The 16,646-nt window shown below is 29.6% G+C and overlaps 1 protein-coding gene across 1 annotated transcript; it reads right to left on the bottom strand.

The window, feature by feature from the left end:
* Window positions 1–5,851: 5,851 nt before the first annotated feature.
* Window positions 5,852–10,918, bottom strand: LOC130810481 (malate dehydrogenase, cytoplasmic-like). The gene is made up of 7 exons (XM_057676559.1): window positions 10,605–10,918; window positions 10,342–10,500; window positions 9,342–9,517; window positions 8,466–8,743; window positions 7,191–7,326; window positions 6,592–6,703; window positions 5,852–6,141 (listed from the first exon to the last, which is right to left on the bottom strand). The coding sequence occupies exons 1-7, from the start codon at window positions 10,807–10,809 to the stop codon at window positions 6,002–6,004; spliced, it is 1,206 nt and encodes a 401-aa protein (XP_057532542.1). The 5' UTR covers window positions 10,810–10,918; the 3' UTR covers window positions 5,852–6,001.
* Between the last annotated feature and the right edge of the window lie 5,728 nt (window positions 10,919–16,646).

Here is a 16,646-nt window from a genome sequence, read left to right as displayed (position 1 = left end):
ATTCGCTCGAGCCAATTCCCATTTGGTCGAATGGGCTGGCATTCGGTTATTTCAGCACTTGATCTTTGCTTTATCAATTCTTTGATGCATCTATAGTGGCTTTCAAACTTGGCAAGGCTTATAGGAACAACTTGGAATGTGTGTCACTGATACGAGTGTCTAATCTTCGATGACAGTGTCTATGCCTTGAAATCACGTCATTTGACCTCAAAATCTCCGAAAACACCTGAAATGACCTTAAAACACCTTGGAGAAAAGAGTAAGGTAAGATCATGTGTAATGTGTATAAAATCAATAATAAAACCGCAAGGCTTGACACTATAATGGGTTTGTAAACGTGCTCTAAAACGACCACGTTATCAAAGAATTTCTCATACATGTCTTCATTATTGTCACCCATCACTATGATGCCTCCTCGAATACAATGTTATCTCAAAATGGTTTATTGTAGACGAGTACCTGAATGAAAATGAATTAAAGTATTTAAGAATAAATAAATATAAGAATAGATAAGCATAAATAAACATTGCAATAGAAAAGCAAATTTTCAAGCCTTAAAAAGGCAACTTTGAACATAATGTCGCACATATGTCTATTTGTTCAATTTTATCCATTTTAAAATAATAATATATACTAATTAGTGTTGTGTGGCAAGTTTCTTGTCAATCTAATCAAGTTTGACTAAGTTTAAGCAAATTAGTGGCATAAAAATCATTAAAAGCCTTAGAAAGGCATCTTGAGACTTAAATTCATGCATTGGCCTATTTTTTTAAAATTCTAACCATATCCAAACAATAATATATACTAACTAGTGTTGGGTACCAAGTTTCGTGTGAAATTAATCAAGTTTGACCTAGTTTAAGCAAGTTAGTGGCACAAAAGCTTTAAAAGTCTTAAAAGGCATTGTAAAACTTAATTTCATAGATATGCCTATTTTATCAATTCTAACCATTTCAAAATAATAATATATACTAATTAGTATTGTGTGCCAAGTTTAATGTCAATCAATCAATTTTGACATAGTTTAAGCAAGTGTGACATAAAAGTTTTAAAAAGCATTGAAAAGACAACTTGAGACTTAAATTCATACAAATGCATATTTTTTTTTAATTATATCCATCTCAAAACCATAATATATACTAATTAGTTTTGTGAGTCAAGCTTCATGTCAAACAATTTAGTTTGACGTAGTTTAAGCAAGTTAGTGGCATAAAAAGCATAAAAAGCCTTAAAAAGGCATCTTAGAACATAATGTCGCACATATGCATATTGTTTCAATTCTAACCATCTTAAAACAATAATATATACTTTATAGTGTTGTGTGCTAAGATTCAAGTCAAAAAAAAATTAAGTTTGTCCTAGTTTAAGCAAGTTAGTGTCATAAAAAGTTTTAATAAACATTAAAAAGGGATCTTAAGAGTTGATTTCATACATATGACATTTTTTCAATTTTAACAATTTTAAAAATAATATATAATAACTATTGTTGTGTCCCCAATTTAATAATTTCAAAAGCCTCAAAACTATATAAAAATTACAAATTAGATCATACCTTATATTTCACTTCTAGCCAACATCTACATTTTTTCAACCACAGATTTTGGTTTACTAAAATGTGAGGAGTCCTCAAAAGCATCATATAGTTCCTCATCCTCATCATCACCTATGCCCAGGATAAATGCTCTATGTCTCATAAGGAGTTGTAGGAAAAGATTGGTACCAGATTTTGTTATCTTTTCTTTAATCCTAAATAAAGAATAAAATGGTCTTTCCTAGGGTTTCAATAATCAAACCCCTTAGAGAACTACTCAGACATGGTTTAAACATATAAGATGATGGTAATAAACGAATCAACAATCATAAAAAGTGATAAATATGAAATGAAACAAGCAAGAGTAATACATAAGTATAATAACTATTCTAGAGAAGTAATAAATTAAAGGAAAGCAATAAAAACAATGAATAAACTTAAAAGAAACTAAGAGATTAAATCACAACAAAATGTTGATGGTACAATAAGGACGTAATGAAGATTATTGAAATCCGAATGCTAGAAAGTGAAGACTTGAAAATGTAAAATATTGAAAGCATAAAACTAGGAAAGTAGGGCTTAATGTACTAACAAAAGCTTAAGATTCTATCTAGTGAAAAAGTCTAATGTAAAGAAAGCATAAAAGGCTAAGCATAAGGGTTTTGACAGAAAATGGGGTGTATATACCCTCTAAACAAAGGGTTCTTAAATGCCCAAAAATACCCCTTAAGTTTGGCTTAAGAATAAATCAGACTCCCACAGAAAACAGCTCAATTTGGCCGAATCTATGGCCCATTTCACCGAATATCAAAGCGAGGCAATTTCAAAAATTACGCTCAGCAGCCATTCGTGTGCATACGTCCACCATTCGACCGAATCAAAGCTCCTTCGACCAAATGGTGCTTGATTTGGTCTTTCTAGCAAGTTTGGTGATGTTCTTCAAGATATGTATGGTCTATACGACAACATGACATGTCTATTCGATCGAATAGAAGACCGTTCGGCTACTCTAGTAGCTTTTGTCATTAATCTTGAGCATGAATGATACCATTCGCCCAAATGGTGCTTTGGTTTGACCGAGTCACTTCAACAACTAGAAATGTTGCACCTTGGAGGTACCAAGAAGATTCCAAGTTCAATGTGCAATCCGAGAGAGTCCTCAATTTGAGTGCCCATGTCTCAAAACACATTGATATTAACCTTATTGTTTCTAAATCACTCGAAATAATTACAATACAACCCCAAAGACAAGAATAAGGTAAAAAATCATGCGTAATGTGCATAATAATGATTGAAAAACATGAAATGTGGCACAATAAAAGGGTAGTAACCGTGCTCATAAATTAGCACAGCAATATCAAAATTGAATCAAAGAAGATTATTCTAATAGTTCCAAAGGAAAAAAGTTCACTTGGACTGGAAAAATGAAGCATAAAGAAAATTATTAGTTGTTTTCAAATCTTTTGAAAGACCAAAAGTTAATGGAAAGTCAAGACTGGCAATAAATAGCAATTACTTGAATAAGAAGCAAGGTGCTTCTACTTCAGGTGTCTATGTTATAGAAATTTTGATTTAGAAATTTCTACTTACTTTGGTATTTGATACGATAAAGTTTATCAGATTATTTGAAATTTGTAGTGGCTTTAATTAGTATAAAGCTGATAAAGGGTAAATTAGAACAAGGTGTTGTAAATAGAGCAAAAGTTTCTACTACAACAATTGGCATCATTTATTGTTTGCCTTTTCCCTTTGGTTTTTTATATTAGTGCTTAATAATTGTTATTGTGTTTATGATATCGATAAAAAAATTAAATTTATTATTATTTTGAATAATGAAAGATATCTATTTACAATACAGAAAAGTTGTTTCTTTATTTATATTACTGAAATATATTATGTCAATACTAATAATTTGAATGGATTAATTGTATTAATTTACTCAACGAAGATAAAGACATTCATAACATAGTAAGCAATAAACATAAAACAAATGACACAAACCTAATCTATTTATAGCACTGTCGTTTATGCCACATCAACTAAAGTTGCATTCAGAAGTAACATAAAGATGGACTTCTAACATGTTTTGATTATGAATCACTTGATGTGTGTGAATCTTATTTGATGGAAAAATGATCAGGTCCCCTTTTATGGGAAAATGTTAGAGGTTTCTTAAACCAAACATTCAAAAAGGGGATTTGTTAAATGAATTCGCTACCAATGCGCCAAAGTGTTGTACCAAACAGCCCCTAAGAGTGATTGATGATTAGTGACCCAAAAGCAAATGAGACATTTGATAAGAAACTGATGTAAGTGTGATTAAGAGAACCCACTTAGATTTAAAAGTTTATGGTTTTCTTGTATAAAGAAGAATAGAGAAGAATAATTAGATAAGAAAAAATAGTAGAAGAACACTGATAAGAGCCAAATCACAAGATAAACTCAATGATTTGGATTTAGGCTAGAGACAAGAATACACTCAATCTCCCTTAGAATTAACACTCAAGACAAACTCAAAGCGATAATTGAAATTACTATTTCTCTATTATCAAAGCGATAATAGAGAAGCAATGTCTGAACTCAAAGTTTAATTTGATTAATCAACAACTTATTTTTTTCATGTCATAAGGCCCCTTTATATAGAGCTAAGTACAAGCTTCTAGAATGCTTACACATACAATGAACACTTAGATTTAATGAGCAATAAAAGTAAGAGAATAAAGCACCAAAAGTCTAGTACATGAAGCATTAGAGGTCTAGTACATGAAGCATCAAAGGTCTAGTACATAAAGCACCAAAAGTCCCTTATTGAATGTACTAATATGTTGATTTTAAATAAATCAACTATTTAAAGACTCTTCTTTTCTATATTCTTTCATTTTAAACTTCAATAAAATAAGACTTAATATGTTGGACAACCAAGAGTAACTTTTGGGCCAGCTACGATCCCCAACATAATTCAAAGTTAAGCATGTGACAAATTCCGGCTCATGAAAAAAAGATTTAAACCCGAGTGTCTCAAGAACCAAAACAACGGGTTCATGAACACTAATACTCGATCTTGGATCAAAAACAGAGGAAGTATCATAAAATGATAAAAAATTTTAAAGACGGGTGTTTCTTATTTTAGAAAAGATTTTTTATTTTAAACTTTTGTTAATTTAAATTATCATTTTATAAGGGGTTATGGAATGATTGCTAAAATAAAGTTAGAAAAGAAAGAAATTCTCAATTGGTGTACATTGAGAAATATTTTCCAGACAAGTAATGAAATTTAATTGTCTATATTTTTTGGTTTGGAGACTCCAAACCTCTAGCTTTTGTTTTTTTTTAAAAGTAGTTCTAAATCATAATCACTACAACTATGTTATATGCTAATTTATTTACAATTTTTTAGAGAATCATTAATTTAAAATAATATTCATTAAAATAATAGAAAATTTTTCAATAGGAAAGGCACATTTTTTTTCCAAATTTAAGTATTTTACTTATCCAATATTTCAACATTAAATATTTCAGATGAAATATTTGGAATTAAATTTGTTTCCACACCCCTAATTAATGCTAGGCTTCTTCATCATCACTTTGAATACTAAGGCACAAGCTTTGTAGTGATTAAGTGGTGATGAGAAAACTAAGTTGAAAACAATCATTATCATGCTTTTCTTTTTTAAGTCTATAATTATGTACAATTTTCTAATAAATATGAGTTTTTTCATCACGTTATTATTAAACAGTACTTTTTTTATAGGTTCTTTTAGAAGTACAACAAAAGATATGATGAAAAAAATTAAAATAATAATCTAAATAAAAGTTTTATGGTGTTATTTACTTTAATTCATTATGTGGATTTTGCAACAATTTTAACATCTCTATGGCTAGATGCATCATATATTCACCAAGTGATCCAAGTATAATTATTTTTCTCCGATTTTATATTTTTATAGAATACAGGAATTTGGAAAAATAATGTGCAAATCCTAATAAAAGAAAAAAACTTTTTTAATTGTTTAAATGATTATTATTTTAAATTTAATGATTCTTAAGGAATGCAAATAAATTAGTAAATAACATAGTTATAGAGATTATGATTTCCAAATACTTCAAATTAAAAAAAAGGCTAGAGGTTTGGAGTCTCCAAACCAAGAAAATATAGACAAGTAAATTTTATTATCTACAATAACACTAGTTTGGGAATTATTTTTTAATTAACGCCAAAGTGAAAATTTCTATATTTTCTAACTCTATTTTAGCAAATCAATTGAAAACTAAAGTAACCAATATCTGCCCACTTCATGTTATTAAATATTTAAATATTAATTTTATCAAGAGTAGGGCCGCTAATATTTAACAGAGTATATTTATTTACAAATTATTAACAAAGTTAAGGTTACAAGATAAATATATGTATAAAGTATAATAAAACAATTATACCCTAGCTAGTCGCTAATGTTTGATAGTAGGATTAATTTATATATGAAGTTTAAGCGATTCTGATTGCTGAAAATGATCACTTGCATGTAGGCAAGAATATGCTAATGCTTTCTCTTCAATGAGCTCCTTCTCTGTTGCATCCATTTTCGCCCTCGAAAACTCATCAATCTTCAATCCTGTTAGCATGCATATATATATCAAAGCTAGTTTATTATCAATTTGACCCATCTCAATTACATCACATGCTTTCTTCAACTTAATTAGTGGTACTTAAACTCACTATATTTCCTTGTTCTGCAAGCATAAAGGCTTATTAGGGAAGCACAATAAGTGATCATTTACTGGCCTTATTGAACTATTATGACTAGCTAATTTATTGCAACTCTCACTTTGTTTTCAAATTTATTCATGATCATGTTTAAAGTGATTAAGAGGTTATAGATTTAAATGTTATTTATTGCTCATTCTTTCAAGTGGAATATTTACTAGTCATCCATACTAGTCAAAAGGGAGGATCTCATGTAAAAGGTCCTAATAACATAACATACAACCTATCATAGGGCTAAACTAATGAATTTAGTTGAGTCCCAAAGCAAATCAAATGTGGACTAAGGAGATATGTGTACCTTGCACTATGGACCATTCACCATCCTTGCAAGTGACAGGAAAAGAGTAGATAAGACCAGATTGAATACCATATGAGCCATCAGAGTAAACCCCCATTGAAACCCACGTGTCCTATCAGATAAATTAAAAGTTAAGGATATTATTCAACTCAAATATATGAGAATTATGAAATATAATATACTTCTGTTTTTATATATTCTTTTCAAATAGAATTCAGGATTTTATGTCAAACTTTAATTACGAGTTTTCATCGATTTATAAGAAAAAACACATTCATGTGGGACGATCTTGTTAAATTCATTTCAATATATACTTTAATTTCTAAATATCAACTTTTTAGAATTTTTTAAAATAAATAATTAAAATTATTTGATTTTAAAATTTGCATTACGATTTGTGAAAAAAATAAATAAATAAAATATTTAAAAAAAAGAGAGTAAATATAACAAAGTTAAAGAGACGAACAATAAAGAGAAAAATAAACAAAAAAAATTAAAAAATGATGAGTCATAAAAGCTATAAAAAGGTCTTTAATGCAAAGCACAAGATGTCAAAATCAAGTTTGATTTTCAAAAGGAATGTAAAGAAAAGGAGAAACCTTAGGAGTTCCAAGAAGCCAATAGTGAATGTGGTCACAGACTGCACTTGCAGCTGATAATGCGCTTGATAGTCTACGTGCCTTCATTAATTCTGCACCCCTCAGCTGTACTGTCTTCATAAATTCTGTGTTTAACCTATTCAATTCAATCCATATTTAATTTTATTAGTTATTCGTTATACCCAACCTACATACAATTCTAATTAAGACAGTTAACCACCATTAATTGGACCGAGTTATTCCTAGCTGCCTAACCAAGCCTTTAATAAGTAAAAAGATAATTAAAGAAACACATAGCTGGTTAGACATGACATGATGCATTATTCATAAACAAGATTAAAGCCCAAGAATTATTTACATTTTATGTAACTTTTGATTTAATCATCTATAAGTAATTTATGCGAAACAGAAAATCAACATGAAATCATATTTGATTATTCTTTACCGAACACCCAATAATATAATAATACATTCAAGTCCAGTTTAATCTTTAAACAATAACATTTATAAAAAATAATTCTATTTAAATAAATATTAGATCAACTGAATAATGTAAAATAAACCAATATTGTAAGCATTGAAAATATTAAGGAATCATACATCAAACTAAAATAACTTCAATTCGACTAAAAAATGTAATTCAAAAGAAACAAGTGATGGTAGTAAAATAAGTTTAATCTAATTCTAATAACAATATATACAAACAAAAACAAAAACAAGTAGACGAATATATACCCATAGTTAACATTTTAAAAAGAGAATCAAGACTAGGTTAAGTGATTGATGACCTATCTGTCATCTTTACGATAAGGTTCGGTAACTTTAATTCCCCCATTTTGATTGGAAAAGTAAAACATAAATTCTTGTGAGAGACGGTCTCTAATTGGGTTGACTTATTATATATTTTATGAAATATTATAAGTCGGTATTAAAAATGATATAAGTAGACATTTAAGCTATTGAGAGTAGGCAATAAGGATACGAAAGTAAACATTAAGGACAATGTATGTAGACATTAATTCTTAATGGGTTGCGCTTGAAATACGTCTCTTAAAGAGACGGTCTCTCTGGAGCCTAGCTGAAAGTAAAAAGAGCAATTACCCTACATATAAAAGCTTGCTTTAATTAAGAATTATCCTAATAAAATTGGGCTAATATATCCTGAACAGGCCCAAACAACAAAGTGCTTTATGGGCCAGCTTTAAACGTACACAAACATATTGGAAATGTGGTACACAAGTAAGAATTAAAGTAAGGAAGAAAAAGTTGTAATACCAGTGTTGATCAGCTACAAGTTTGCGAACAAAGTTGTAGCCATTTGGTGAAGAAACAGTAGCATGATTTAGATCTGGATACATTGTCAAAGAATGATTTCCCCAAATAATTACATTCTTCACATCACTATTACTAACATTTAGCTTCTCAGAAATTTGATAGAGTGCTCTATTATGATCAAGCATTGTAAGGCTTGTTATGTTCTTTTCATTAATTGAAGGTGCAAATTCCTTCAATATTACTGCATTTGTATTTGCTGGATTCGCTACTACCACCACCTGTACCATTATTTACATACTTCTTTAATCAATATAAAGGTACCACTTATTTTTTTAATAATCACTTTTATCAAAAACCAATTTAAACGTTATCCGAAAACATAACATAATCATTTATATTTAATATAAACATTATCAGAAACATAATCTTGTAAATAACTGTATCATGATTGATGCAACTAAACAATAAATATATATATATATATATATATATATATATATATATATATATATATATATATATATATATATATATATATATATATATATATATATATATATATATATATATATATATATAAATATATATATATATATATGGATTATTTGATTGAATATATAATATATTTTGAGGTCTCAACCGTCAATTTAATTTTTTTGTTGAAGTTTTTGTTTGAAATGATATCCGAGTCAGAATAACAAGTGGTCACGAATTCAAATGTTAACCACCCCTCATTTAAAATAGAATTTGAGGTTTGAGATAATGATGGAGAAAAGTTTTGATTATTAATTATTTTTTGTTTTTATAAGTCTTGATTAATAATATCAAAATTTTGTATACATTAAACAATTATAGGAATGTGTATTGTAAAATGACCTTGCAATTATCAGAAGCATGTTGTTCTAGAGCCGAAGCTTGGTGTTTATAAATTGAAACATTCTTAGACATAACATCCTTCCTTTCCATCCCTTCCTTCCTTGGAATTCCAGCAATCATTACGGCTATGTTCACGCCTTCGCATGCTTCCTCTACATCTGTTGTGGCTATAACTCCTGCTTACCAAATATTTTTATTATCTTATAATGCTTCTAATCACAACATAATATAATACTACCTCTTATTCATTTAAAATGTCTCATTTACTTTATCTACTCTATCTAATGCACTTATTCGATCCTTAATATATCGAGTTATGTATAATTAAAAATTATAGAAAGTTGATATTAACAATCTTTACAACAAAACGAATCAAATAAAATCTCACATGACTATGTTTTAACTTATAGATTAATAATAAAATGCAATTTAAGAGTGATGAATGAATAGTGTTCCAAAAGTAAATAGAGTTTTAATTAATATATATGATTGATTAGATTGCTATCTAATGGTATCTTTGTGAGATTTATCGCGAATTATAGAGTTTTAATTAATATATATTTTATTATCTTTTACAAAATAAATAATTAAGAAATTCATGTGGCAATTCTGTGTTTTCGACTTTTTCACAGTGGTAGAAAAACTTTTTTTGTAATTCGTATGGTGATCTCGAACTTTCAATTTTTTCATATAATAGACAAAGTGTGCTTAATTAAGTACTCATTTTGAAAAAATTTTTGAAAAATATATTAAGAAATAAAGGTGATTATAACGTCTATTTTTATACAAAAAAGTCGTTCTGATGGTTAATAATAATATGAATTAAACAAAAAACACCTATTGCCTATCAATTAAAAAAGTTATAATTTAAGGTTAGCATGCGAATTAAAAAATTTTTGTATAGAACGTGAAAAAAAAATTAAGATACATATATGGAATTTCCCTAAATAATTTATACATATTAAGACATGACGAAATCAATTGGAGGGAGTATTGACACCTTTAAGAAGAGGAAAATTTGAATCAAGTAGTTCCATTTTAACCCCATTTAAGGCACGAGTAGCCGGTTCAATATCAAGCAAATGGAGAATAACCGGCTGGTTTAAACCAACCATTAATCCTCTAGCGACCATAGGAGCCAAAGCGTACCCAATTTGCCCTATAAAATTCAGATTAAAAGCATAAGTTAGAAAATGATGTGCATGTGCTTAATATTAATTAAAAAAAACGAATTAAATTAGTAAATTTAAGGCAAAAACTTGCCAGCAGCACCAGTAATAAGGACTCTAATAGGCTCTTTCTCCATTTTAATAGACCCCCAAATATGTTTGATCAACAAATATGAGGAAATCAAACAAATTGAAACAACCCCAATTTTCTCAAACAATTCAGAATTAAAATTTACTCCAAATTTATCAAATAGTTGTAAAATTCCCACTTCTTCCATTGATGCAGTAGAATTTGCCATAACATACAAGATCTCCTAATTAATAGTAAAATTTTATTTATGTCAATCAATTAATGCATATGATTAGGTGATGATAATATAGAAATACTAGGCTAGTAGCTAGATTCCAACTCCAAAAACCTAATTTATGTTACATGCAAGGGAAGAAATGAACGATCAAATACCAACGACTACAAGGAATCGATAAACTACATTCCATGCTCTTTTAAACGTTAAGAAAGGAATATTTCTTAGGAATCAACTAATTAAAATGCTTAGATTAATCCAATATCGAAAGCTGAACAAAGACGTCTACTTTTAGTTTCTTGATTTGAGAGTATATAAAACATGTGGGTAGCTCTTTTTTTTTTTTAAGAGGTTATGCATGAGATCGATCCATTAAAGGATATATATTGTTGTGCGATAGCGGAAGTAAAAATCAAAAACAATAACGAAAACAATAAAGATTCAAACAAATAATAAGAAAAATCACACTAAGAAATTTAACATAGTTTACTATCAACATATAGCTATATCCATCGGCACCAAGAATAAATTCACTATAAACCATGAGATTGCAAGATGAACGAGAAGCCACAACAATGGCTCTCCAAGCTTTTCTCTCTTACTTTTCCTCTCTTTGTGTTGCATGCATCATATACCCTAATTTTTATTACATGGGGCCTTTATATAGTATACCTCATAATAAAAAGAAATAAGGTTAAGAATACAAAAAAAAAACCGTCAAAAACCAAGAATAACCAGCAAAAACTTGGAAATAACCGCTTCAGCATTACCCACATGAAGTCTGACGCCCGTGCACGTGCGACCCGCGTAGAACTCCGCGGCACGTGCCTAATATTTTACCCAAGACAGAAGCTTCTCCGCAGCCCGCGCATTGCGCATCCAATATTTTTGACTCACACTTGATTTATCTTCTTCATGATCTTGGACTTGGTTCGAGTCAAAAAAATGCCAACATATATCTTCGTACATGTTGTTTTTTAATAACATTATTTTACTAGATTAGAGAGGAGTAAATATTAAGCTAGAACGATGCTAATAAGAGTTCAAGTCATAAGGGTTTAAATAAATTTAGAATAAGACGGAATACTTAAAGTATAATTTTAGCACAATTGAGATAACGATAGACAGTATAATGTTAAAAAGATAATAAACGACTCAAAGTGAATGCTTCAAATAACTTTTGTTCGTATTTCAGAGTTAAGGAGATATCCCACTAGATGTGACCTATAAAATTAAGTGTCGGTGGCTAAACTACAAAGCTATTACCACTGGATATTATGCGATCAAAGTGTTCCCTAAAGCCAAAAAGACAAATTTATCGTACATCTATTAGACCAGCACTACTATATGAATTAGAATATTGGCCTTTTTGAAAAGATCATTATACGAATGAAAATGTTTGCCAAAACCGTTACGATGTTAAGAACGACACAAACAACAATGAACAAAACAATGTTTGATAATGTAAACTAAGGAAAAGTGACACAAAGATTTAAGGAGGTTCACCCAATGATGGCTACGTTCTCCGAGGTGTGTAGTTTCTGTTTATATTATATCAAATGAGTATAAACAACACTTACAAATGAAGAATTACAATTGAGTAAGAGATAAAAACAAAAGGCTATGTGTTTGGCTTAGGGGTTGTGTTTGATGTGTGAGTATGAGAGCTCTTTATATAGTATTAGGTACATGAATGTCAATAGCTCACTTGAATACAGTATTAATATAGAGTAATGAATAATATGAAATAACTCTAAGAACTTGAAAGGTCGAAAATCAGCATCCCATGCACATCAGAGAAACCGCTCGACTGGAACAGAGAGCTTTCTCGGTCGAGCGGCTCGGTCGAGCGAGCAGCAGATACCTTCTGGATACATTATGTCTGACCGCTCGACCAACCAATAAGGCTCGTTCGATCGAGCGGGTAGGTCGAGCGACCATTCTGCTTCCTCTGTCAGAATTCTGATCGAGCTATCAAAAACAAGTCCTTTCTACTTCTTCATTAATCTCCATTAACACCAATAATTCCCATGAATACTCTCCCACATAATTACACCCTTTTGGATTCCACAACTCAAGAGTCACACACACATGAATACACACTTCAATTGTGTACTCAAGTCACACATGTGATACCATTGATAAGAATAGTTGAAATGCAAAAGATTAACTAGATGGATTAGTGGAAATACTTTGAGAGATTAAATTAGATGTTTAACTCCATATATTTTTGACGGTTCTAAGCGTTTAAAATTTTTTAGATATATGCTTCATTGAATCTCTAATTTATTTATTCACTTTATTATGTTGAAAGAGTTTAGATTGTTTGTGTGTATTTTAGACGCTTAAATTCATTCAAAGAGCTTAGACGCTATCAAGTGCAGCTTATTATTTAATTTTTTTTGATGCAAAAAAGCATCTAAAAACTTAACAGTCTATCTAAACTAATCTTAGTTTTCAAATCTTTATAATAATTAATAAGAAGTTTAAAAGATTAAAAAAAAAAAAAAAAGCTCTACTACAACATAAAACTCATGTTATAAAAGCAATAACAAAATACTGCACTTCCTCTATATACTTTGTTCATACACCTTGTCAAAGTAATTACATAAGATATGTTCAAAATCAAATCTATAATATTTAATATCTAAAAATTACAAGGTAATAAGAGGGAATACAAATGCAAATTTGTTACCCAAAAAAGCAAAGTTTGTGTTAATCCCTCATTTTCATAGGCATGTCACTTTAAAATCCGCAAAAGAATAATCAACAAATAATAATATTAGTAGTAATTCAAGTAAATTGCATATGCTTGTCCAATAAAGTAGCATACTGCATATACGGTGAAAAAATATCAGTAGTAATTCAAGTAAATTACATATGCTTGTCAAATATGGTAGCATACTACATATACGGTGAAAGAACTTTGCATTTGTGTAATAATGTAAAACAAAAACATACAAAATAAATAAAAGCGTATAATTATTAACCACAACCTGTCACGATTATTGGTGACTTATGTTCACCAACTAATCAAAACATGATTAAGAAAAATTAATCACATGTATTAGTTAAGTTAGAATAGGACACGTCACTTCGTTGTGATTGGTTTGTATTGGAATCAATAGTACATGATACTATTGATAGTGCATCTTTAACATGTGAAGGCTAGGAGTGCGGATTTTAAGTCCAAATGCAATGTGTAAAAGGCTTTGAAGATCGCGGGGTTACATGGAAGAGGGACGAATACAATGAATAGAGCTGGCGATTGGTTTGGGTTCTGGTATCAAATGGATTTTGTTAAACCAGATGCCTGGATATGCTCGGTTTTGTAGTACTTTGAGCATAAATCTTTATGTTTGCTATTCGGTTCTTGAAGTTTTTAAGCATACATTTTGATATGCTTTGTTGTTTAAGAATTGCATTAAACAAACTTTTACTATATTTGTACTAGAAATTTGTAAAGGCTAGCCAAATGGATGTATGTAGTCTAGATGATAGCTTTTATATTTTGAGGTGTTGTGGCCTCCCGTGCATAAGATAAGGGCATGATCGCCCTATCGAAGCCTCGGTTGTGCTTTGGCTCCTAAGTTTTTTAACTTGGAGTCGTAAAGCTTTGGTCTTTTTTCTTGTATTTCATAAATAATAAAATAATAATAATAATAATAATAATAATAATAATAATAATAATAATTGTTATTATTATTATTATTATTATTATTATTATTATTATTATTATTATTATTATTATTATTATTATTATTATTATTATTATTATTATTATTATTATTAATTTTTTTTTATAAAACCATATTCCATATCATTGAAAGGGACTTTACAAGAAAGAGAATTTATTATTATTATTTTTTTTTTTTGCGAAAAGGTAAGTAGTATTAGAACAGAAAAAACTGTACAAGAGTACCAGAACATACAATAGGAACATCAACCACCCTTGGTCTTAGTGACTTTAATAGCATCATTCTCTAACCCTGAAGCCACCTTCTAGGAAGGGTTCAAAAGGGAAGAGCAATCATGTGCTAGCCACTAAGAGAGCACATCACCAACCAAAAACAACTAGCTTAAGACAGATACAAACCAGTTTTTATCAGTACAAGATACTTTCTTAGGCATTACACTAACAATTCGCCAGTAAACCTCTTTAGTGACTCTCTCAACAGTGCTTTGGTGACTTGCTATGCATTTTCGCCAGACTGCAGCATTCCTTTGCTTCCAAATGTTGTACATTAGAGCAGCATAGGTGCACTGGATCACTCTCCTTCGAAACCTGCCATTACATGGTTTTTGCAGCCAAGTACTGAGCTGGGTCAAGTCCGCTATTGAGACATTAATCCCAATTTGGTCCTCCAACAGTTTCCTGCAGGTAGAGGCATAAGGACAAGTAATGAAAATATGTTCACAAGTTTCAAGCTCCTATTGACACAGAGGACAAAGCTCATCTGTTTGAATCTGCATCTTTTTCAGCCTGTCCTTTGTCTGGACTCTCCTCCACATCACTAGCCAACATAAGAATTTATTATTATTATTATTATTATTATTATTATTATTATTATTATTATTATTATTATTATTATTATTATTATTATTATTATTATTCCCATCAATAATAATAATCCCATCATAATATTAATAGCAAATAATAATTTAGCTATGCTTATTTGTGTGAAAAAACATGAAGGAAAACAATAAAGTACTAAACCATTTATCAACTCTTATTAAGTGAGGAAACACTACAATAAAGCATGATTATAGGCTGAACAACAATTTAGCCACGTTTATTAACCGTGCGTACAATTTACCCACACAAGCTGGAAGCACGCTTGATTAAGCGTGGCTCAATGCATCAGCCCCACTATAAGCGTGCCTAAATGCATTTTTAATCCTAAGTACAGACAATATTTTTGAAAGCGTATATGTTATTTTAATTTGGAAAAGTGGATCTTTAGTAAATAATTAAATTTGATCCCCATCAAATACGTCTTCTAGGATGGCAAGAAACTCGTACAATCGATTTTGTTGAAGGATTTAACTGAATGTGGTATGAAACTATGTATCCTTTTCATGGGATTAGTCATTCTTCTGTAAATTTCTTTTTAATATTGATATGAGTTTGTCATAATATGCTTCTACAAATTCATGTCTCTTTTTGATTGGTTTAGGGTTAGATTAAAGATTTGCAATCCTCCTTTCCAGTGTTTATACATTGCTTCGATTTGTTTCGGTAAATCCCTTGTCGTAAAAAAAATCTAGGAATTGATGATTTACCAACTCTCACTCAATATTTCTGATTGATTATTTAAGATATAACAACTCCATCGTTTTGCGCTAATTGGGTGTAATCTTGTCAAAATAACTAATAAAAACATGACCTATGAATTTAGGAAATAACTAATTCTAATAAATTTTGTTTTTACTGAATTTTATTTTCAAACAATTATATGAATAAATATTGTTGAAAAAAATATCCTAGAATAATCTATAAGCACTCATAGTTTATTATTTTCTTTATTCTTTTTAGGGCAAATTTGGTTGTTGGTATTAAATGTTGATAATGTGAATGATTTGTAGTGTAATTTTCATAAAATATATCACGTTATTTCCATGGCAATAAAAATTTGATCATAAAAAAATTTTCGTTTATATTTTCTAATACCAGCTATTACCACATCCACATGATAATACATGGGAATGAATTTTACGAAGAAAATTAGATGATTGGAGGATAAGCATAATCATTCAACTTGTCAAATGACTTTCATACGAAATTACTCTATTTACTACCAAACAGATCGTTAGTTACATCAAACAAAAGA

The sequence above is a fragment of the Amaranthus tricolor genome, chromosome 4 (genome assembly GCF_026212465.1).
Source record: "Amaranthus tricolor cultivar Red isolate AtriRed21 chromosome 4, ASM2621246v1, whole genome shotgun sequence".
Lineage (NCBI taxonomy): Eukaryota > Viridiplantae > Streptophyta > Magnoliopsida > Caryophyllales > Amaranthaceae > Amaranthus > Amaranthus tricolor.
Note: the sequence above shows the minus strand (reverse complement) of the source record. Positions and strands in the feature narration are given on the sequence as shown.

What these genes read in the sequence shown, in the direction of transcription:
- LOC130810481 (XM_057676559.1), bottom strand. Translation starts at nt 10,809, where the DNA reads ATGGCAAATTCTACTGCATCAATGGAAGAAGTGGGAATTTTACAACTA. An exon ending in CCTTATTACTGGTGCTGCTG is followed by an intron (nt 10,501 to 10,604) that starts GCAAGTTTTTGC and finishes TGAATTTTATAG; the next exon opens with GGCAAATTGGGTACGCTTTG. An exon ending in GGCTTCTTGGAACTCCTAAG is followed by an intron (nt 6,704 to 7,190) that starts GTTTCTCCTTTT and finishes TTTATCTGATAG; the next exon opens with GACACGTGGGTTTCAATGGG.